We start from the raw sequence: 20,543 nt of genomic DNA on the forward strand, positions 1-20,543 counted from the left end.
ACTACCGTCTAGCCAGTACAAGTCAGCCCACCTCCAACAAGTCCTTGACACAGTCATTCCTAATTACCTGAAGCTGGTCAAAGTCATCACTCTCTCTCTCAGTCTCCCCTCTGATCAGACGGATCTGGTGAGGGCCTTTTATACCATGCTCTACTTTTACACCGTGTACTCGTATCATATTTGTGTATGTCTATATATTAGTTGAAAATGCTACACTATTTGAGGGTCTCCTGTCAAAGTGATGACGTCGTGGTTTTGTTAGACCAGCAGCTACTGCACGGATCAATGAGATCTGACATGTTCAATGGAAGCAGCCATAATATGAAGCAACCAGTGATCATACAATATGATTTCACTGCACCAAAAAGGGTTTACTTTTTGGCTAAAAGGTAGGTCCTATTAGACTTGCTTAATTCGTATAATGTGTCAGCATGTTTCTTTGATTACTATCAGAGTACAATTAATTGCATATGCACGACAGGTCATGGCTAGATAGTCAGAGAACGTTGAGCCCTCCACTGTCGTTGTGTGAGGTCGTACTGACGGGCCACAGTCCTAACTGGGTATGTCAGAGAGAGGAGATGATTCTGGATAGAGTTGCTGTGCCTTTGACAAGAGCAGACATTGAACGTGAGCACAGTAGCACATAGTGGCCACAAGCTACTGTATATCGTGCATGCAGATAGTACGAGGGGTGGTCTGTTTAAGCGGCAGTCAGATCTAGTGGTGACTATTCTGACTCTGTGTGTGATTACTGGACTAGTATCTGCTCTCATGGTGTCCCTAGGAATTGCAGTATTGGTTCGTTTTATAAATTAGCCAATTATTGTAATTAATGTTTTCTTGTGAATTGCAGTTTGCTTATCGATCAAGACTGCCAAAGAATGGTAAAATTGTGTTTCATGCATGCATATAAGTTTATTATTCAATATTTTGCAGGAACGTTAAAATCACTGAAAAGAGATCTGGACAAAGGTAAACTGTAGTTGCATTCATTATGATATAACATCCGCTTGAACAGCTAGAGAATCAGATAAGGAATATTGGGATAACCCGGCTATGTATTTGTGCGTTGAGGCCTCAAGCGCTAGCGATGGTTGCCAGCAATATGGGGAGGAGCATTGCGGACCTCACTTCACTCTTCACCAATGGAGGGCTACTGAGAAATTGAACACTAAGAATGTCAAACATTTGAAGATAGCAGGGACACTCAAATACAAGGTAAGCGAAATGCAGGAGGAAACAAACATTAAAATGTATGCCTTTATCTCAGATGAAAGAGCTACCAGTGATGTTTGGACATGTGAAGAAGATCTACTCCCGCTCTGACAAGAAGAATGGCAATGTCTGGGTGCAAGCTTCTAGTGGAATGTACCTACTACCAATGTCTACAGTGGCTCCAGACTATGTACCTAATGTGGTAGAGCTCTGTAAGACATTGGGCATTGCAAAACGTAGTTACATGCAGCTACTCAAGAGAAAAGTGGAAATTATCGAGAAAGAAAATCCTGTATCTCAAGTTGATGATAAACTGAGATTAAATGATGATTTGGAGGGGCTGTGTGAGACTAAGATACACTCTCCCACACACACTTCACTAGAGCAGCCCAGTCGCAAGACAAAGAAACATTCTAAATTAGCGAAGAAAGGTGTTGCGGATAAAACTGCTTCGGATAAAGATGCTATGAATGCTGCAGCAGCGGAAACTGATTCTGAGGCAGACGAAACTATGCCATTACTATAAGAAACTGATGTGCAGGGAATGTTAAACTGCTGTCAATATATATCTCATTCAAGCCTTATAATTATTATGGTTTTTATCTACAGTGGTTATTAAGCCTTGATTGATGCCGCGGCTTGAAATCAAGACAACATAGCTTCGAAAATAAATAGCGTAAATTTTCTACATTGTATCTAATTAACCGCAAGCACCCACGTGGCTTCACTAAGGATGCTTTGATTGCTTTGAAGCTTTGCATACGCTCTAGAGACAAGAAAAGGTGATCTAGCTCTCGTGGATGTTGAGATTGTTAAACTCTTTGAGAGGTTTTTATCCAAGAAAGCAAAAGATCATCCCTATAAATTTGTTACGTCAGAGGTTCAAGATGTCATCGCCACTAGAGAAAGGAATGGCCAGTGTGTCTGTGAGTGAAGATAAAAAAGGAGGAAAAAAGAAGTCGGCAGCGGAATCCGGGAGGTCATTGGAGGTACGTACCTTGTTGCTTATGACCACTATGTATTGTATGTTTATTAACCACGCCCATTCCAGTTGAATCCCCCTCCTGAGTACTTGCAGTCCAGGTTGGAAATGTTCACTAAACTGAAGGTTGAATATGACGCTAAAGTAGCTGGTGAGCACACACCCACACTGCCCACTCCACCACACACACACACACACCACACACACAGGGATGGAGCGTACACCAATCAAGATCACTCTTCCTGATGGTAAAGTGGTGGATGGTAAATCCTGGGTGACCACGCCCTACGATATTGCCGCTACCATCAGGTAATTAGAAACGTTAACGTGCGATCAATGAATCAATCAACAACTCCACTCCACCCATAGTAAGGGTCTGGCAGACAACACTGTGGTTGCCAAGGTGAACGATCAGCTGTGGGATTTAGATCGGCCATTTGAAGGAGATGCTTCCCTCAAGCTGCTCAACTTTGATGATGATGAAGGTTGCTATGTGTTCCGTCATTCGAGTGCTCACATTCTAGGCGAGGCTATGGAACGTCATTACGGTGGCTGCCTGTGTTATGGACCACCCGTGGATGATGGCTACTACTATGACATGTACCTGGAGGGGACTCAGGTGACTCCCTCCGAGTACCCTCACCTTGATACTCTCTTCAGGAGCATTGTCAAAGAGAAGCAACCTTTTGAGAGGTGAGGCGCCATTTATGCAGAGTTTGTTGATCAACCTTGGCGATTTTCCTAAAATGAGGCTGTTTTGATAGTTAACTTTTAGTGTTTATAAACTTGAGTTAAGATTGTGCATTTTCCCAATTAAAGATTCATTTTGTAGCTCTTTGAAAAGCTTATCTAGTAATGTGTTGATATCGATCAATAATCGCTTTCAGATTTAAAGAAAAGGCATGCGTATTGAGCGTGCTGAATTGTGGTAATTATTGGGTTACAATGTCAGTTTAGAAAATGTTTCCATTTATCTCAGGCTTGAAATGAAAAAAGAGGACTTGCTGGAAATGTTCAAGGTGTGTGTGTGTGTGGGTGTGTGGAGTGTGTGTGTGTGTGTGTGTGGAGTATGTGTGTGGGTGTGGTGCCTCATTTCCCCTGCCCCTACAGTATAACAAGTTCAAGTGCCGCCTCATCAAGGAGAGAGTGACCACACCCACTACCACTGTGTACAGGTATCCTATCCTTGTATGTCCTTGTCCCCTCTCGCTACCACTGTCTCTAGGTGTGGTCCCCTCATTGACCTTTGCCGTGGACCACATGTCCGACACACTGGCAAGATCAAGTCAGCCACCATCACCAAGGTACCGTATTTATTCAATTCAAGGCAACATACACTCTGAAATTTATACAGCACCATGATTATAAATCAATGGTTCGGGGACTCTTTCAGCTGCCATAACTTGAATTTCGTGGGTCCAATATCAATTACTTTCTGATTTTCTGAAAGCTTAGAAAGATACCTTTCAAATGGTGTTATCAAAAATCATATTTGAGAGATAAAAGTATTTGCCAATTTGGCCGTACCATGGATAATAGCCCATGGTCCAAGGCCGAAAAATGACAAATTACGGCCCCGACAACATTTTGGATTTAAACATACCATTTGAAAGGTCTATTTCTAAGCTTTCAGAATATCTGAAAAATGTTAAAATTAGATCAACGATACTGAAGTTATGGCGTTGAAAGATGTTCAACTACACCCCGTTGCAGTGCTATAGCTGATACCATAGCTGGTCTCTTTCCTCAGAACTCTTCTACGTACTGGGAGGGCAACTGTGAGGCTGAGAGTCTGCAGAGGGTGTATGGTATCTCCTTCCCTGATAACAAGCAACTCAAGGAGTGGAAGCACTTCCAAGAGGAGGCAGCAAAGAGAGACCACAGGAAACTCGGCAAGGTACCTCACACACACAACTGAAACCCATACATGATTAAGTTTGACTTATCAATTATTACTCTTTACCACCAGTCCCTACTTTATTACTAAATGTCCCCCTAACCCCCCCCCCCTACAGGAGCAAGAGCTGTATTTCTTCCACGAGTTGAGTCCAGGCAGCTGCTTCTTTCTCCCTAGAGGAGCGCACATTTACCACGTCCTACAGACCTTTATCAGAGAGGAGTACCGCAAGAGAGGCTATCAAGAGGTGATCACACCCAACATCTATAACAAGAAGCTGTGGCTCACTTCAGGACACTGGGAACACTATGAAGTGCGTTTGTTACTTGTTTCTTTGATGATCCTTACCAATGTGATCTTTACCCAAAGGAAAATATGTTCTGTTTTGATGTCGAGAAAGAGACCTTTGCCCTGAAGCCAATGAACTGCCCCGGCCACTTGTAAGTTGGCCACCGCCCCCGTACACACATCACACACACAGTCTCATGTTCAATTACCACCCCCGTACACACATCTCACACACACACAGTCTCATGTTCAACCACCGCCCCCGCTCCTGGCGAGAGCTCCCATTGAGAATGGCTGACTTTGGTGTTCTCCATCGCAACGAGCTCTCTGGAGCATTGTCTGGTCTGACAAGAGTCCGCCGGTTCCAACAGGATGATTCTCACATCTTCTGCACCAACGAACAAATTGAAGGAGAGATCAATGGCTGCCTAGACTTCCTACAGGTAGAGATTAGGGGAGGGGGGCTAACTTTAGACTTGTTAGTCGCATGTTTTTATAATTACTATAATTATTACTAGAATGTTTTGCGAGCATTAAACATATGCGAACTTTGCGAGCGTTGATCACTTCGCAAAAATACACTTTGCAAAAATATAAAATACTGGTATGATGTCACGATCCTTGCCATAAAACGCAATAGTTAGATCGCGAGGGTCAATTTTTCTGCTGATTTGGCTCATTCGCAAAAGTTTTTTTCACCAGCAAAATATTCTAGTAACTGTAGTAGTATGGTAGTTACTCTTGCTGCCAGCATCACTCTGCTTGTGTTGTCATTATTTTGTGTTTGTATGATTTTCTAATTATATGCTTTTTTCCGTATCAGTATGTGTACGGAGTGTTTGGGTTCTCGTTCAAACTCTACCTCTCCACAAGGCCAGCCAAGTTCATGGGAGACCCCGCCCTCTGGGACCAAGCAGAGAAGGTATACTGACTGCTCTAGTTGCCTACCACACACCAATGATATCCTGTGTGCATGTACACCCTCTAGTTGCCTACCACACACCAGTGATATCCTGTGTGCATGTACACCCTCTAGTTGCCTACCACACACCAATGATATCCTGTGTGCATGTACACTAGATACTACATAGTTCAATGTAATGTACCGTATAGCAGGCATATTTCACGAGGGTATAAATTTTTGCGGAAATGCCTTTAGAAAAATTTTCGTGGATTTAATTTTCTTGGAATAGCACCTTTTTGCAGCATGCATGCATGCATGCAGATATTAAATTTGCAGTTATAAATGTTCTAGGTACATGCCTAATCTGTGAAAACCACTAACATTTGGGTATGTACAATGACTTATAGCCCATAAAGAATTAATTACTCCAAGGAAATAAGGATAATTGATAATAATCTTGTTAGGATTTCACTACCTCCAGTAGTAGTAGTGTCTTTCCCAGAAACAGTTCACATTATCTATATTCATAATTAATTACTGATGTAATTATGATTCTAGCAACTGGAGAAGTCCTTGGTTGAGTTTGGGTATCCGTGGGGAGTGAACCCAGGAGACGGTGCCTTCTATGGCCCTAAGATTGACATCATTATTCTGGATGCCCTCAAGAGACCCCACCAGTGTGCCACCATTCAGCTTGACTTCCAGCAACCAGAGAGATTCAACCTACATTACATCACGTGAGCCCCCCCATATCTTATGTAGCTGCTATAAAGTACCGTATAGCGGGTAATTTTCGGGGGACAAAATATTTGTGGTTCAGCAATATTGAGACATTTCGTGGGTAATATTTTCGTGGTTGGAGCTTGCACTGCAGGTAAAAGTAAGCAAGGTCGCTTCATTCGTGGTCAGACTTTTAACCACGAAAACCACAAATATTTTGCCCCATGAAAATTACCTTCTATACGCTATACCAAGAGAATAGTTGTGTGGTTTTGTATGTAGGCTCTGTTTTTGTATCCCATTTTTGTTATTTAATTAAGTTGATTGCCCTAGGTAATTATACACATAGGCCAAAGTTAGAATACACAGTCTTGTTATTGTGATGATGGTTGGGTGTTTCACTGTTAGTGTCTTTCATGTTGATGTTGTTGTCGTGGCAGTCGTGTGGGGCCGAGGGGGCAGTGTGTGACTCCCTCTTGTACACGACTGATGGCTCGATTAGGAATGTCTTTCATCTAGGCACAAGGCGGCATTCCTTACTCATTATGCCATTAATTTCCTCCCAATTTTTGGTGTCTACATTTTGGCAGGCCTTGCGTATTCCATGTCATTGACTAAACGGGCCAAAGCGAAGGTTAATGAGGGTGTGATGTCCTGCCTAGCCCTTTGATGTGCAGGCGCATCGACACAGCCCTATTCTGCTTTAGGAGAGGAGGGCTTTTGGTGTTGTAATTCAGACAAATTGTGGATAGTGGATATTGTGTTTGATCCTGGAAGCTTTGTGATTGAATGGCAGACATGGTACATGTGGCATGTGGCCTGCCTAACAACCCAGGTGGACATTCTATGGCTTGGCCTTAATTACCAATTGATTTAATGGGATTACGTTAGATTATCCCCTCACACACACACACTACCCTCACACTTCACACACTACCCTCACACCTCACACACCACCCTCACACCTCACACACCACCCTCACACCTCACACACCACCCTCACACCTCACACAGGGGCACAGACTGTGAGGAGAGGAAGAGACCTGTAGTCATCCATCGTGCCATTCTTGGATCAGTTGAGAGAATGATGGCCATTCTTACTGAGAGCTTTGGTGGAAAATGGTGAGTTGGCTACCTCAACACTTACTGTGTGTAGTGTGATTTCTGTGCGCTTCTTGATGGCCTAAGCTTCCTTTCTTCTCCACTATTCCCAATATTAAAATATAACTTCAGCACCACGGAAACAAAATCAAGAGTATAGTACTGCCAACATCCATCCATCAGCTATGAACACTTTCCCATGCTAATGTAACTTTGCTACAACTATGATTATATCCCCCATTGGTGCTTTAGTTTAGTGCATAACTGTACAGTTGTTTATACCTAAGTGTTTCTCATTAATAATTGGGTGTCTTGTGTAGGATTGCCTAAGTGTGTGTGTGCATGTCTGGAATCATTTGTGATTACTTAGACTTGTATAGAGGGTAAGTTAGTGGCAATGTAGCTCTATTGACCTGCCTGCTTATTTGTGTTTGGGTGTGTGTAGTCATTGAATGCACTGAGAAAAATGAAACTACTCCTACGTGTAGCTTTAGAGTGATATTAATTATCTGTGAATTTCAGGTATTGGATAAATTATGAAGAATTGTGTATTTTTTTGCTATCTGCTGTAATGGCTGTCAGACTACCGTATATATAGCGGGTATATTTCGAGGGCATAAAATGTTTGTGGTTTTCGTTGATTAAGCATGTACCGCAAACATTTATACCCACGAATTTATTATCACATGCATTGCATGCTGCATAAAGGCTGCTATTTCGCAAAAGTGTATACCCTCGAAATATACCCGCTGTACGGTATAACAAGATTGTGTGTGGGGGGGGTACAATGTGTGTGGGGGTACAGGATTGTGTGTGTGGGGGTACAGGATTGTGTGTGGGGGTACAGGATTGTGTGTGGGGGTACAGGATTGTGTGTGGGGGGTACAGGATTATGTTTACTCTGCCAAGAACATTGTGTAATGTATGAACATTTGTTGTTCGTATTATTCTTTGATGTTCTGTGGGCGGGGTTACTGGCTCGTGTGTGCATGTGCGGTATGCGTCTCAAGTGCCTTATTTGTGTCTGTTAGAGACAGTTAATAAAGAGAACAAAGGGTTAAGAGAGGCGACTAAGTTGGTAATGATGGGCGTTGGCTTGTAGGGTAAGTGGTTATTTGTTTGTAACACTTAATTAATCAGTTCATCATTAGTCGTTGTGAGTTGAGTGCACCGCTTTTTAATGGATTTTTATAACACACCCACACCACACACACACCCGCCCACACCACACAGGCCGTTCTGGTTGTCCCCTCGTCAGGTCATGGTCATCCCCGTGTCACCAAAGTTCGAGGACTATGGATTTGAGGTAATTAGAATCTATACTGATGTCCGTGTGGTTTTTAATTAATTTATAGTAAACTATGGGAAAGATGTCGTTTAGAGCCCATAATGTTAGACAATAGCGTATTAATTGCCAGCTGATATTAGACTAGACTTACTGACTATAGGTCCATTGATCTAACCCTAATTATGATACACGAGTTATTTGCCGTGATTTAGCATCCACTGAATGGCTTTGAAGGTAATTACTTAATTGCTTGAGTTATGTTGAACGTTGCAGTCCCCTCTTAGCCACTCCCCCTCTCCTAGGTGTACCAGCGGCTGCATGCTGATGGTTTCCAGGTGGATATAGACACTGCCCCCGGGGACACGTTCAACAAGAAGATCAGGAATGCCCAGCTGGCCCAGTACAACTACCTCCTCGGTAATTAAGACTACGCAATACTAATATAGAAATCTAGCAATTTCAACGATAAAAAATTGCTATAACTTCAGCCTTTTCAGTAGCTATCTTTTGGAGCCCGTAATTGTGTCTAGATTGTCCAATTTCATGGCTGTTTGACTTTTCCGTACTAACACTGTCTGTACATTAGTTTGACACCCCCTCACACACACACACACATGCACACGCACGCGCACGCACACACACACACACACACACACACACACACACACACACACACACACACACAGTGGTTGGTGACAAGGAGCGTACTAACAAGACGGCCAATATTCGTACTCGTGACAACCAGGTCCTGGGGGAGATGGCACTAGACGTCCTCATCCCCAAACTCAGTCAACTGGATAAGATGAAAGTTAACGATGACTCGAAGGTCTTCTCAGAGGCTCAAGGAGAACAATGAACATACTAAAAACTGTTTAATTTTAGCTGGACTTTAAATCATTTATTCTGAATTTCTTTTTTGATTGATACCTAATAGATTTTGGTTATAGCCGCGGTATTACATGATAGCCTCGAAATTGTGTAATAATAGACTCGGCCAATATCTGAGGGTACACTGGTCCTGCATGGGTCAAAGGTCAAATACACAAAATGGCTTCACAAGAGATCTTCCAAGCTACTCCCAAGTAAGTGCTTTCTCCTAGCCCTATAAGCATGCTATCACTATATTGTGGCACTCCTCGTGCAGGCTGAAGAAGGCGTCCTCTCTCATTAACAGACTGGAGAGTGGTCGCTTCTCAAAGCTCTTATCTAGAGTACTACAGAAAGTTCACCTAAAAGTACATAGCTCTACATTATCCATGTCATCATGATGCTTATACTTACCCCAGCACCCAATATAACCCTAGCAATATTAGGAACCTTGAAGAGTGGTTACTGAAATATTATAGTCAGCATGTATCGTATTTATTCAATTTTAGGCGACACTCTAAATTCCCATAATAATAATTTATATAGCGTAATAGTTTCATTTTGTCAATTAAATTTATTTTTAGTGTGGCCTATTAATCGGTATTGTCTCTGCAGGAGCAACGTACCTTCACACCCGAGGAAGAGACCAAGTTACAGGGAGCATTGAGATTAGAGCCCAAAGATTTAGAGCTTGTTCTGGATACTACTACGTTTATCTTCCAACAAGCTGCCTACCATCTGGCTAAGCCTGCACTCCTCAAAACACACTTACAGAGCATTGAACTAGACGAGGAAAAGGTACCGATATATACCTATACATGTAGGTACTAACCACCTCTAGACAAAAAAGTTAGACCTAGTAGTTTATTTATCACATGTTGGGCTATAAAATAGGCAAATTTGTGTGATTGAGATTAAACCACTTGAAGAAAACTCTGGCCACACATCACTGTATATTTATTGCTCTTAAGTGTTTGGCAGTGTGACTCCACTTCAGACTAGCCTTCAGACTAGTACACTCGTCACCCACATGCCCTCCGTCCCCTGAATCTTCCTGTATTTTGTCATCTGTATGCTGAGAAATCAGTTCAAGTGGTTTACTGGAGCCCTGTGTGTGTGTGTTTTGCTACAGGTGCAAGTATTTGTACAGGCATGGACCTCGCAAGGAAAGGCCATTGTAGAGAAGCTACGAACGGGAACATTCTATCCTAAACAGGTCAGATATCAATGTGTGTGTGTGTGTGCTTGTCAGGTGATAATCATGTGATGTTTCTACATGTAGCTGGAGGATGTCAAATGGCGTCTCAATCTACAAATGGCCCAGTCCACACGTTCCAAGATGAAGCAACCAAACGCATTATTTGAATTCTCTGTTCGAGAGGGAGAGGTAGGTGTGGTCTCATTTGGTATGGGTGTGGTTTGATATTGTTACTTAATTGCAGGAGGTGGACAAACTGAAGGTGGAGTTCTCTCATGACGAGCTCTTTGACTTTTATCAAAAGGTGTGTAATTTTATATATATATCAATGGATTTGCTATATCTTACTCTCTCTTATAGCTTGAGGCCATTCAACAACAGCTGGATGGTTTATAAACTGAGAACTCTTGTCCTATTTAGTTAGCATAGTTGTTAAAATCTTCTTTTTGTCTTTTGTGTGTATAATACAATTATTAATAAAAAAATAAAATAAAAAAACTATTTTGAGGCAACACGATTGTGAACACGTACTTGTAGCTATAATACTGCATGAAATAATCAATAGCAAAATTAATATTTGGACAAAAGTTTTAATATTTGATAGTTGCAAAAACTTATCCTAATTTTAGCAGCTACTGAGAGATTGGAGGAATGAAGTACACACATCTTTTAGTGGTTGACATTGAACAGTCTCTGCATATGTAAACAGTTCTGTTGCTGTGGCAACTGTAATAAGGTTGCTCCTGATGACGCCCAAACACAGATCGGCCAGTCCAGAGAGTTCAAAGTAGACACAGAGGATATAGACCACCACCATAGAGCCGAGATCACCTGCACAGAGTGACATTATCGTACATGATCAACACACACACACGCACACACACACACAGGTACAATACTAAGCTATTGTACACCATCCTCTCCGGGCCACTGAATTATTCAATTAAGCAATTAGGACAATACACACGCCACACACACACACACACACACACACACACACGCCACACGCCACACACACACACACACACACACACACCGTTGCATTCCAAATTTCCACAATAGAGTAGTCTCACGAAAAGCTCAAATCCAGCCCTGGGAATATCGTAGATGTGTAGGATGTGGCATGTGTGAGAAGGAAGGGTGGTGTGTGGTGTGACTTGTGTAGAGCTCGGCACCTCCAGTTGGTTCAATCCTAGTCCTAGTCTTAAGTGAGCAATGGATAGCCAGGGGGTGTGTCCAGGTAATGCCAGTGAGGGGGTGTGCGGCTCTACCGTCGTTATAAGCACCAGATGAATAGTAGCTCCTTGCTCTATCCCACTCTCTGCAATAGTTACTGTGTCAATCAACTCATTGTTCAAGTGTATCAATCTCTGTTCGTCCACTGGTATTGATTGTGTGAGAGAGAGCCTCTCCTTGAGGTCTGCTATGTACTCACTGCTGCGCACATGGAAGGAGCAGCTGCGACCAGTTAGGGTCACTACGGTCACCGGGAATGGCTCTGTAGCAAGAAAAAAATAGATAATAAAATGATAATAATAGCACCAGAATAGGATTTATTAGTCAGATAGAATTATAGAGATTCGGTAAGATGTTATAAGTATCTACTTACTATAGGATTATACATTCTGATTGTTTGCTACCTTGAGGGTTATAGAGGAGGGTGGTTAGCTTGAGGCATTGAGAGGAGAGAATGGCTCTACTGGCACACAGGACAGTCCCATCATTGAATGTTAGCACAGTATCATTAGCTGGATGCTGTGGATCCCCCAGCACACGCAGCAGATTAACCAACACACTAGTACCTACAGACAAGAAAGGATTGGTATATATATGTGGATAGCTGTACTCACTAGCTGTGCTCACTAGCTGTACTCACTTGCATAATTGGACTTGCTAGTTTCATTGCTAGTTTCATTGGTATGCAGTGACAAGCTTAGTGATGCCTGCTGAGGTAGAGCTAATGGTGGTCCCTGCTCAGGCAGTGGTGGTGTCTTTGGTCCTTGTTCTATTAGTGGAGAAGGTGGATCTGCTCCATGAGATGCTACTTTGCTGCAAGTTGCTGAAGTGTGGGTGGTGGTCTTGCTTGAGGCTACTTTCTTCTGATACATGAGCTGGTAGGTTGCTCTAGTACTGTCTGTAATAGGACCTGGAGATACTCCAAGCTCTGTGAGCCTCCTCCTCAGCTCAGAATCACTTAGGGAACTGTCTGTGGCCATCTTTAGCTAGCTAACCAATCTTGTTTTTAGCTTGTAGAGCTAGAAAAGGCAATAAAGAAAGAGATTGAAGCTTCCTGCAGATGACTAGCCCCACCCTCCATTCTTTTGCACGTGACACCTCATTAAGCTCAAGCGTTGGAAAACTTCTCGAAAAGTTCAACTCTAGAGCTACAGTACAGCTACAGTGAAGCCTCTATAAGAACTGAAGCCTTGGTAAGTTGTGCAGCATGACCTCATTTGCATACTCAGGTGTGTGTGTGTCTGATGTAATGCTATAAAGCTCTCACTATTGACCCAGTCATATACCACTCCACTGTACACTGTTTAATATCACAGACTGTCTAGCCTGCTGTGTACGTGTATTCAAGTCCCTACTGTCTCATCATCTGCACAAGAGCCTCCTATACTCAAAGTAAGTAACACTAACTGCACCTGGAGATTATATACAGTATAAATATACGTGTGTTAAGTTACTAGTATATTCCGTACACTTAACATCTATAACTCGTACTCGTACTTGTATACAGTCACATAGTTACATAGTCACATAGTTACATACATGTTGTGTGCATGTATTCACATGCTCAAGTGCTTGTAGTGAACATGCCAATAAAGCCACTAATCCTCTCGAGCGTGTATTGTCACTCTTAAGTAGGTGCTAATGTGTGTAGCTATTGCCGTTAACAGCTAGTTATAAGGCCCATGGAAGTTAATTATGGTGTACATTGTCTGTCTGTCGATGTGTTAGCTAGCCTAGCATTGTTCATACATTGCCACATTAATGCCAAGTCAGCACCTTATCCACTACACCTCCTCTGAGTCATTCTGTACCCAGGAAGTAGCCATTGCCTTTGATGCTATTTGAGGTGGTCAACCCCACCAGCTGTGCAATATAGCAATACACCAAATTATTACTCTTCTAGGAATCCCCTGAAACCATGTTCAATAAGCTGAGCCAATGGGGGTGTGTGTGTAGTAGCCATGTTTGGTGTTTGGAAGCTTCTTGAGCGTTCCTATAGCTACTGAACAGACTCTTGTTGTGAGTTATTGTCAATCTCGTATATAACAACACTATACAGCCCGAGGCATTGTCCACGCTAGTCTGTTAGTCTGACATAGTAGTCTATGTATATAGAAGGTGAAATTTAAGTTTTGTTGTTAAAATTTGGAAATTGATATGTGATTTAGCTGCTCTTTGATCTCAGCTCACAACTTATCTGATTAAGGTATGTCCTTATATGCATACCACGGCAGCTTATGTACTTCCAGTGTGTCTGTGTACTGTTTATGTAGTCAGGTTAGGATCATAGCCAATGATCAAGTATCCATGGTGTGTACATGTTTGTACAAAGTGTACACTGTCCATTTCAAAGTATAGCCATGATATAATATAAACACACATTTCGTCACCACCCTCTCAATAAAGAACACCACTCTTTGTGTATTGTTCAAACTATTATTGATGCTAACGTGACTAACCTCCCCCATACACCCTCACAAAACACACTCTCTTGTCCCTACAGTGGCGGACGGAGGAAGGTTCAGCTCCAAACAAATCGGTCTCAAGATTCAGAAGAAAGTCATTGGGAAATTTGCAAACAGGTCCATGGCTAAGCAGTTTATTGACGATGAATTCGGAGCTCTCCTCGACACAATCCACCTCATTCTCAAGACAGAGTTGAAAGATTCTAAGAAAGCAGATAAAATCATTAAGAATATGATCAAGGTCACAGTCAAGATTGGCTTACTCTACAAGAATAGTCAGTTCAACACAGAAGAGCTAGCACTGGGGATGGGGCTGAGATCCAAACTCAGGAAGACAGCTCTCACAGTCATTAGTTTCTACGAAGTTGATTTCACGTACGATAGAGGATTCTTAATCAAAGCCGTGGGCGACGTTGGGGAATCATTACACAAGTTGGTGGAACGTCATCTCACTGCAAAGTCTCACGGTCGAATCAACTCAGTCATTGAAGCTTTCTCTGATGGACCACTACTGGATAAAGTATTTCTGTCTGATGGACCTTATCATAGTCATCTAGAGCAACTCTCGCAGGCTTTTCATAAGATAGTAGACTCAGAATGGTGATAAGGAGTGTGTACTAGCTTGATTTTATACATAATAGCGTGTGCGTGTGTGTATGTGTGTGTTTAATCTGTTGTGCTGTTTTTCCCTTTATTTATCACTCCATCAATTTTAATAATTATGAGTGCATGTGCTTTTATTGTATTGTGATGTTGGTTACTCCAATTTCATTTTATCTCTTGCATGGTAACCAAGTATTTACCTCAAGCCACATTATTATGATACCCAAATATAATTAATTGGCTGGGTTAGGTCACTATGCGTACACACTTTTCAATTTTTTTCTTTTCGAATTGAGAAATGATTTTGTGGTGAAATAAATATACAGTGTCCATTGCTTGAAAGAGTTACGTACTTGTAGAAAATACTGAACAATTATGGCTACGCATGAGTGTGATGACAGTAGAAAACAAGTGCTATAGATTAAGAGCATAATTATTAAACACTACTTAGAGTTTGGTGACCCTAGCTGCTTCTGTTGGGGTTTGGCAAAGAGTACGCCTTGAAACACCACGTTGTTGATCTCCATGGTAACCAGCAACGAGTCATCTCTTGCCTCACCACTCTCTGATTTCCCACCAGCTGTAGAATGTACTCACATAAATTATTCCCATCATCATAATCAATTACATGCAGGCTTTCATGTTAAAAAGGCTAATTAATTACTTTAATTAAATTAATTACATTAAATTAATTACTTTAATTACACTAATTACTTTAACTCAATTTAATCTACAACGTACCTGACTGTATTGATATGTTAGCAAACGGCATGTTTGTTGTTGTTCTACTCGGAGATTTCTCTTCGCTTGTCTCTGATGACCTTTGACCTCTTATCTCGGACTCAGAGGGGGATCTTACTTTGTGGGGGGCAATCATATGAGGTGGATACACTGACTGGCTTTGAGTCACTCGTACTATCGACGGCTGCTGATAATTCGTATGATGAGGCGGCGTCAATAACTCACTGTGTGTTTCAATGTTTAGAGGACTGCGCTGTTTGTGTGAGAATGCGTCTTTACCGTTGGTTCTTGCTGAGACAGGCGACGGTATAACTATTGGTATATGATGGTGGCCGGCCATTTGTATGAGCTGAGGGGAAGAGGGGTGTTGAACAATGGAGCCTCCAGGGGTAACGATAAAGTTCCCCATCCCGTGGGGCAATCTGTTTGATAGGGTAACCACTCCTCCAGAGTTCATGTCTAAAGCAATCTTCTTAGCAGCTGGTGGAGTTAACAGGTCGCTTCCTCTGTCTTCGTCTTGCTGCCGCTCCTCCATTGTTGTATGTGCTCTCCCTGTCGCCCACACAACTCCGGACTGTGCATGCCCAGTAGCTGTTGAGCTGCCAGGGACCATTATTGGAATACCCGGAATGTGGTGAGCCATCTGTACAACCTGCATGCGAAATAAGTACAGTTTAATATTGGTAGTAAGATCTGCATGAGCTGAAGCTGCATGATCAGTAAATTACTTGCACAAAGAATTAGCAATCCTAAAGCATAAAATTATATTATACAGTATGCATTAGCTATAGTACTGTACAAGATGCTATAGGAGATATAGGAGATGTAGGGGCCGACAGTTTGTAACTTTTAACAGAGAATAACTACATATGTATATAATTATACTGCATGCATGGTAAACATGCAGTGCTCACCTGATGTCCTCCATTGCCTCCAGTGACAATGAACCCTCCAGAAAAAGGTGGCATAGCTCCATGGGGCATGGCTACTGTGGGGGAGGTAATCAGCTGGAGACCCCCCTGGGAGTTACCCCCTGCATTGCTACGAGGGCCAACTGGACTCATGACTTGCTCCAGATCAGATCTTCCAATCTGAGGAGAGAGGAAGTCTACTGTGTCCGAGTGTCTGCGATCTCTCTTGTTGCTCTCTATAGCCAGCTGCAGCTCTTGAGGGCTGGAGAGTTCTGCCACCTCACACTCGTACGGGTAGAGGTATTTGACATACCTGCAGGAGCAGACATGCACCGGTAATTATCTTGAGAGAAATTATTGCACAACTAATTTGCAGAGATTTAATGCACACATTTATATTCTACTTCAGTAAACTGCTTACTTTAATGCATGCCATGGAATTTTTACACTCATTGACAAGTACACATGAATGCTACATGCAGTCTACATGCAGTCCACATGCAGTCCACATGCATTTTCTTACTGTGATCTCATGGTAAACGCAGCGCTAGTGATGGAGGCTGGCAGGTTGAGTTCCTTAGCAACATTCCTCCATGCTTTCTTCTTGATCACCTGCATTCAAAAGAGAGAGAAAGTCTTCGTGCAAATCATTCAATTCTGTCTTAATGTCACTGAGTGCAGTCATATCAGTTCCCAGGGACACAACACACTGGCTACGAAATAGCAATATGTAGGCATTTTTGTATAGACTTATATTTCACTCAAATTACCCATTGTTGTCTCAATCACTAAAGCAACACACTCAAGGTATTTTGTCTACAGTATAATCACTCTCAGCTACCTCCACCAATCCTCCTCTGTCCACCACTAGCTTGAAGAGCTTGTACAAGTCCAGGGGTTGCTTGGCCATTATTGGTATACGTGTGATAGGGGTTCCTGTGCGTGTGTGTTGAAGGGGGGGGGGGGGGGGATGGGGGTAATCGTATATACTATAAATAGGAAGCTTAGTATGCATACTACATGTACATAGCTGCGCCAAAAGACTCCTGATCAACTGATACCATAATTTTATTAATTTATAAGGGGAAGGATTGTTGCCACAATTGAATAACAGGTGATCATCCGATGATAAAGAGGTCACCTCTGTTGGTACATAATACAGCATGGGCACATGAGGTACATGTAGCGAGATCATCCATATACACACACACACATACACACATAGTGGAGACACTAGCGTCTGTTGTCTTGTGGGCCTAACTAATAATCAAGAATGAAATAGTTAAAACCACCGGTAGTGAGAAAAACAAAAGTAGTGAGAAAAGCAAAAGTTGTACGTTTTTAACAAGCACATTTTTCCTCACCAAAAAGCATCCCATAAAGCTACTGAGTACTGTAGAGTTACATGCCCACCAAAGTCAACAAAATTAGGTAACCAATTAATTTTCTCTCCACTATCTCCACTACTGCTACTAATTGGCCACTAATTAATTGTGATACTAATAGTACAGGGAAGCAAAGGATATGCAGGCGGCCAGGCAGATGGAGGCCAGTACAATGCTGTATGGCGGATCTAATAAACACACAAATTAGCCATAAGCCTAAAACCATAAAAGTTGTTTTATTTATTATAATAAAATAAAGACACTATTGTTGATGTTTTTGGGATATAATTATAATTATAATTGAAAGACAAAACACTGGCTAACACATCAGCTATAGCCACAATTACCTAGATTAAATCAAAATAATCTACAACACTATAGGTAGATCTGATTGTGAAAAAAAAAAGCATGGCTACTTGCTATATTAAATTACACATTATCATAACTAGCCAGATAATAAGATTATCAAACCACTATACCACAGTTGTCTTGGGGACAGGTAGGATAATTAGCTAACTAACCAACTGATTGAACATTTGTGGGGATAAGTGCAGGGAATAGTGGGGCTAGCTCTATGGGAGCAAGGACCCAGGTATGCACTGGAGATACACAGTTAGGGATCATGAAGTGTGTGCGTGGTTACTGTTAGAGGGCCACTGGACAAAACCAGAAACCACATACCCAGTTACATGGCTGCCTTTTATTAGCCAATGTAATTAATTTTTTTATTTGAGCGGACAATGCTTACATTGGTTTTACACAATGTCACGTAACTGAGAGCCGAGACTCTGAGACTCTTGGATACCATTATCTTCCTCGGACACGACCACAAACATACCACTACTCACATACCAGGGTACCAGGACAGATTACATAATACCACTCTGATCTCCTAGCATTACCTAACATTACATAACACAAAGGCATCTCACATTTCACAACTCAAAGCAAAATCGTTAATGGGTTTGAAACCCGAGGGATAAGTAGCTCTATATAGTTATCATAATTAGGTGCGAAGGTGTGTGTCCAGTTACCTTTGTTCTGCATGTAGGAGAAGAGCTTATCGAGGAATTCTCTCCTCTCTTTTTCTGGGGTCAAATTGTACAGCTGTTGGGGTGATCAAAGCAAGAACAATTAGACAACTGATATGTTACAGTAATTACATTCATTACCCGTAACATTAGATACATACAACTATTGCTCCCTTGAATTTCATGACATTAAAAACATAAAATTACAACACACACTGACAACAGAAAAATTTATTCACTTAACCAAAGTGAGGTTATATAACAAAATTCATGAGGCTTTTAATCTGCTAGCTAAATCAAAGCTTCCAGCGTTCCATGTGTGGCAATTAATTATGACAATTCATACCATGTGGTTTGTGCCACACAAGAATTAAAATGATGGGATGCCATCTTGTATGATATGCTAATGGGAGGTGACAAAAATATTGTGGTTTGAGAACACATGGCTATGGAAGGCAGGGAGGCTAGAAGACATGCAGTTTTCTGCATAATTATAGCCCACATGGTTACCAGGTATACATACTGGTATACATACTGGTATACACAGCGGTAGACATTACACTTCCACCCTGTAACAGATACCGTCCCTTGTTTTTCTGGGAATCGAATCGAATGGAAACGAGATCATAATATTATGCATAAATTAAGAAGAGCATCTGGCATTATAAAGTGGCTAATGTCTGCACAAAAATAAATTCTACTTTTCCTCACCTGTTTAAATTGATCTTCATATGTCCAATTTTTGACGGCTCCTTCACCACTATCACTGATAATGCTATCACTGATAATGGCTACTCCTATAGGCTCTCCCACGCTCAGCGAGGCCGCCATGCACTCTCCCGCCTCTCTCTCTCTCTCTCCATCCCCTCCAGAGCTATCAGAGTCTGAACTCGAACTATTGCTCTGTGAGCTGGCATCTTCATGCTCTCCACGAGGACTGTCTGCATGCAACATTTCTGATGGGGGATGCAAGGTTGTGTAGTACTGGGTTGTGTAAGTGTTGTCTTCCCCTAAGTCTGAGGTTGCAGGGGAGATGATGGGTATTTCAAAATCTGGTTGCGTTCGATTAAAATGGTGTGAGGTTAGCGGTGAGAGAGTGGTCATCGGAGGTGTCACTGTGGCTGCAGAATAATGGACAGCTTGCATTGCAGTGCTTGAACAAGGGAATAAGTTGTTTCCTTCCAGTACGATGCAGTTAGATTCGTTTCGTTTGTTTTTTGCAGATTCTCAGATGCTGTGTATATAAACAGAAGCAGCCTGCATGAGATTGTGCTGACAACAGTGTACTATACAATCAGCTAGCTAGTTCATTGCAAATGCTTGCTACACTACATGCATAATGTCATTCACACTGCTAGCTAGATATCTAGCATTTGGTTGCAAACTATATAGCACAGCACAACTGGTAGCATTAGATAAGCCTAGCAAGCTAGTAGCTAGCTTAGCTACTGGGTTATCTACCACACACACACACACACACAATGGCCCTCACCTTGACTTGACTTGAAGAACTCAGCTCGTAGCTAGCTAAGCTACGGACTTGTTGGGAGCTTGTAATTGTAATTGTACAGATGAACAGAGATACTGCTAGGACTCTGAATGTGGGATGTTTTATTCACACTGAACAACTGTTAATTAATTAGCAACCAAACAAAGCAGCTTAGCATTCCTGCAGCATATGTTTCAAGTGATATTTACATATAGGTAC

The 20,543-nt window shown here is 42.0% G+C and overlaps 5 protein-coding genes across 6 annotated transcripts; 3 read left to right on the forward strand and 2 right to left on the reverse strand.

Annotated features, from left to right (window-relative positions):
- Positions 1 to 1,911: 1,911 nt before the first annotated feature.
- LOC135338218 (threonine--tRNA ligase 1, cytoplasmic-like) lies at positions 1,912 to 9,361 on the forward strand. Its single transcript, XM_064534276.1, has 17 exons — positions 1,912 to 2,207; positions 2,270 to 2,351; positions 2,410 to 2,509; positions 2,570 to 2,893; positions 3,180 to 3,219; positions 3,311 to 3,375; positions 3,426 to 3,504; positions 3,951 to 4,097; positions 4,216 to 4,410; positions 4,467 to 4,537; positions 4,627 to 4,828; positions 5,209 to 5,307; positions 5,848 to 6,026; positions 7,024 to 7,131; positions 8,344 to 8,416; positions 8,701 to 8,815; positions 9,085 to 9,361. Exons 1-17 carry the CDS (start codon positions 2,019 to 2,021, stop codon positions 9,252 to 9,254), a joined length of 2,238 nt encoding a protein of 745 aa, XP_064390346.1. The 5' UTR covers positions 1,912 to 2,018; the 3' UTR covers positions 9,255 to 9,361.
- A 27-nt stretch (positions 9,362 to 9,388) lies between these two features.
- On the forward strand, positions 9,389 to 10,964 carry LOC135338241 (COMM domain-containing protein 10-like). The gene is made up of 7 exons (XM_064534301.1): positions 9,389 to 9,480; positions 9,543 to 9,633; positions 9,881 to 10,063; positions 10,398 to 10,481; positions 10,548 to 10,652; positions 10,708 to 10,767; positions 10,824 to 10,964. Exons 1-7 carry the CDS (start codon positions 9,446 to 9,448, stop codon positions 10,857 to 10,859), a joined length of 594 nt encoding a protein of 197 aa, XP_064390371.1. The 5' UTR covers positions 9,389 to 9,445; the 3' UTR covers positions 10,860 to 10,964.
- LOC135338228 (uncharacterized) lies at positions 10,892 to 12,740 on the reverse strand. Its single transcript, XM_064534289.1, has 4 exons — positions 12,340 to 12,740; positions 12,104 to 12,265; positions 11,500 to 11,961; positions 10,892 to 11,294 (listed from the first exon to the last, which is right to left on the reverse strand). The coding sequence occupies exons 1-4, from the start codon at positions 12,677 to 12,679 to the stop codon at positions 11,089 to 11,091; spliced, it is 1,170 nt and encodes a 389-aa protein (XP_064390359.1). The 5' UTR covers positions 12,680 to 12,740; the 3' UTR covers positions 10,892 to 11,088.
- A 33-nt stretch (positions 12,741 to 12,773) lies between these two features.
- LOC135338243 (tumor necrosis factor alpha-induced protein 8-like) lies at positions 12,774 to 14,930 on the forward strand. The gene is made up of 3 exons (XM_064534303.1): positions 12,774 to 12,892; positions 13,016 to 13,091; positions 14,203 to 14,930. Coding segments are annotated over exons 2-3 (567 nt in total). The 5' UTR covers positions 12,774 to 12,892; positions 13,016 to 13,090; the 3' UTR covers positions 14,769 to 14,930.
- A 79-nt stretch (positions 14,931 to 15,009) lies between these two features.
- Positions 15,010 to 20,539, reverse strand: LOC135338219 (uncharacterized). 2 transcript variants are annotated; one of them, XM_064534277.1, is made up of 8 exons: positions 20,328 to 20,539; positions 19,547 to 20,069; positions 18,839 to 18,911; positions 17,261 to 17,355; positions 16,943 to 17,031; positions 16,423 to 16,732; positions 15,509 to 16,160; positions 15,010 to 15,347 (listed from the first exon to the last, which is right to left on the reverse strand). In XM_064534277.1, the coding sequence occupies exons 2-8, from the start codon at positions 19,979 to 19,981 to the stop codon at positions 15,211 to 15,213; spliced, it is 1,791 nt and encodes a 596-aa protein (XP_064390347.1). In that variant the 5' UTR covers positions 19,982 to 20,069; positions 20,328 to 20,539; the 3' UTR covers positions 15,010 to 15,210. The 2 variants fall into 2 exon arrangements, with proteins under 2 accessions (XP_064390347.1, XP_064390348.1); XM_064534278.1 differs by having other exon boundaries at positions 19,547 to 20,092.
- Between the last annotated feature and the right edge of the window lie 4 nt (positions 20,540 to 20,543).

The sequence above is a fragment of the Halichondria panicea genome, chromosome 7 (assembly GCF_963675165.1).
Source record: "Halichondria panicea chromosome 7, odHalPani1.1, whole genome shotgun sequence".
In the NCBI taxonomy this organism is placed as follows: domain Eukaryota; kingdom Metazoa; phylum Porifera; class Demospongiae; order Suberitida; family Halichondriidae; genus Halichondria; species Halichondria panicea.

Bases quoted from the DNA above. Each gene is read 5' to 3' on its own strand.
- LOC135338218 (XM_064534276.1), top strand. From the start codon at position 2,019: ATGTTGAGATTGTTAAACTCTTTGAGAGGTTTTTATCCAAGAAAGCAA. The intron at 3,220-3,310 runs GTGTGTGTGTGT...CTGCCCCTACAG, and splicing joins ACTTGCTGGAAATGTTCAAG to TATAACAAGTTCAAGTGCCG. The intron at 8,816-9,084 runs GTAATTAAGACT...ACACACACACAG, and splicing joins CCAGTACAACTACCTCCTCG to TGGTTGGTGACAAGGAGCGT.
- LOC135338241 (XM_064534301.1), top strand. From the start codon at position 9,446: ATGGCTTCACAAGAGATCTTCCAAGCTACTCCCAA. The intron at 9,481-9,542 runs GTAAGTGCTTTC...CTCCTCGTGCAG, and splicing joins ATCTTCCAAGCTACTCCCAA to GCTGAAGAAGGCGTCCTCTC. The intron at 10,653-10,707 runs GTAGGTGTGGTC...ACTTAATTGCAG, and splicing joins TCTCTGTTCGAGAGGGAGAG to GAGGTGGACAAACTGAAGGT.
- LOC135338228 (XM_064534289.1), bottom strand. From the start codon at position 12,679: ATGGCCACAGACAGTTCCCTAAGTGATTCTGAGCTGAGGAGGAGGCTC. The intron at 11,962-12,103 runs GTAGCAAACAAT...TTCTTGCTACAG, and splicing joins CCTCCTCTATAACCCTCAAG to AGCCATTCCCGGTGACCGTA. The intron at 11,295-11,499 runs GTGTGTGTGTGT...CACTCTGTGCAG, and splicing joins TGGAAATTTGGAATGCAACG to GTGATCTCGGCTCTATGGTG.
- LOC135338219 (XM_064534277.1), bottom strand. From the start codon at position 19,981: ATGCAAGCTGTCCATTATTCTGCAGCCACAGTGACACCTCCGATGACC. The intron at 18,912-19,546 runs GTGAGGAAAAGT...TCACCCCAACAG, and splicing joins ATGAAGATCAATTTAAACAG to CTGTACAATTTGACCCCAGA. The intron at 16,733-16,942 runs GTAAGAAAATGC...CTGCTCCTGCAG, and splicing joins GCGTTTACCATGAGATCACA to GTATGTCAAATACCTCTACC.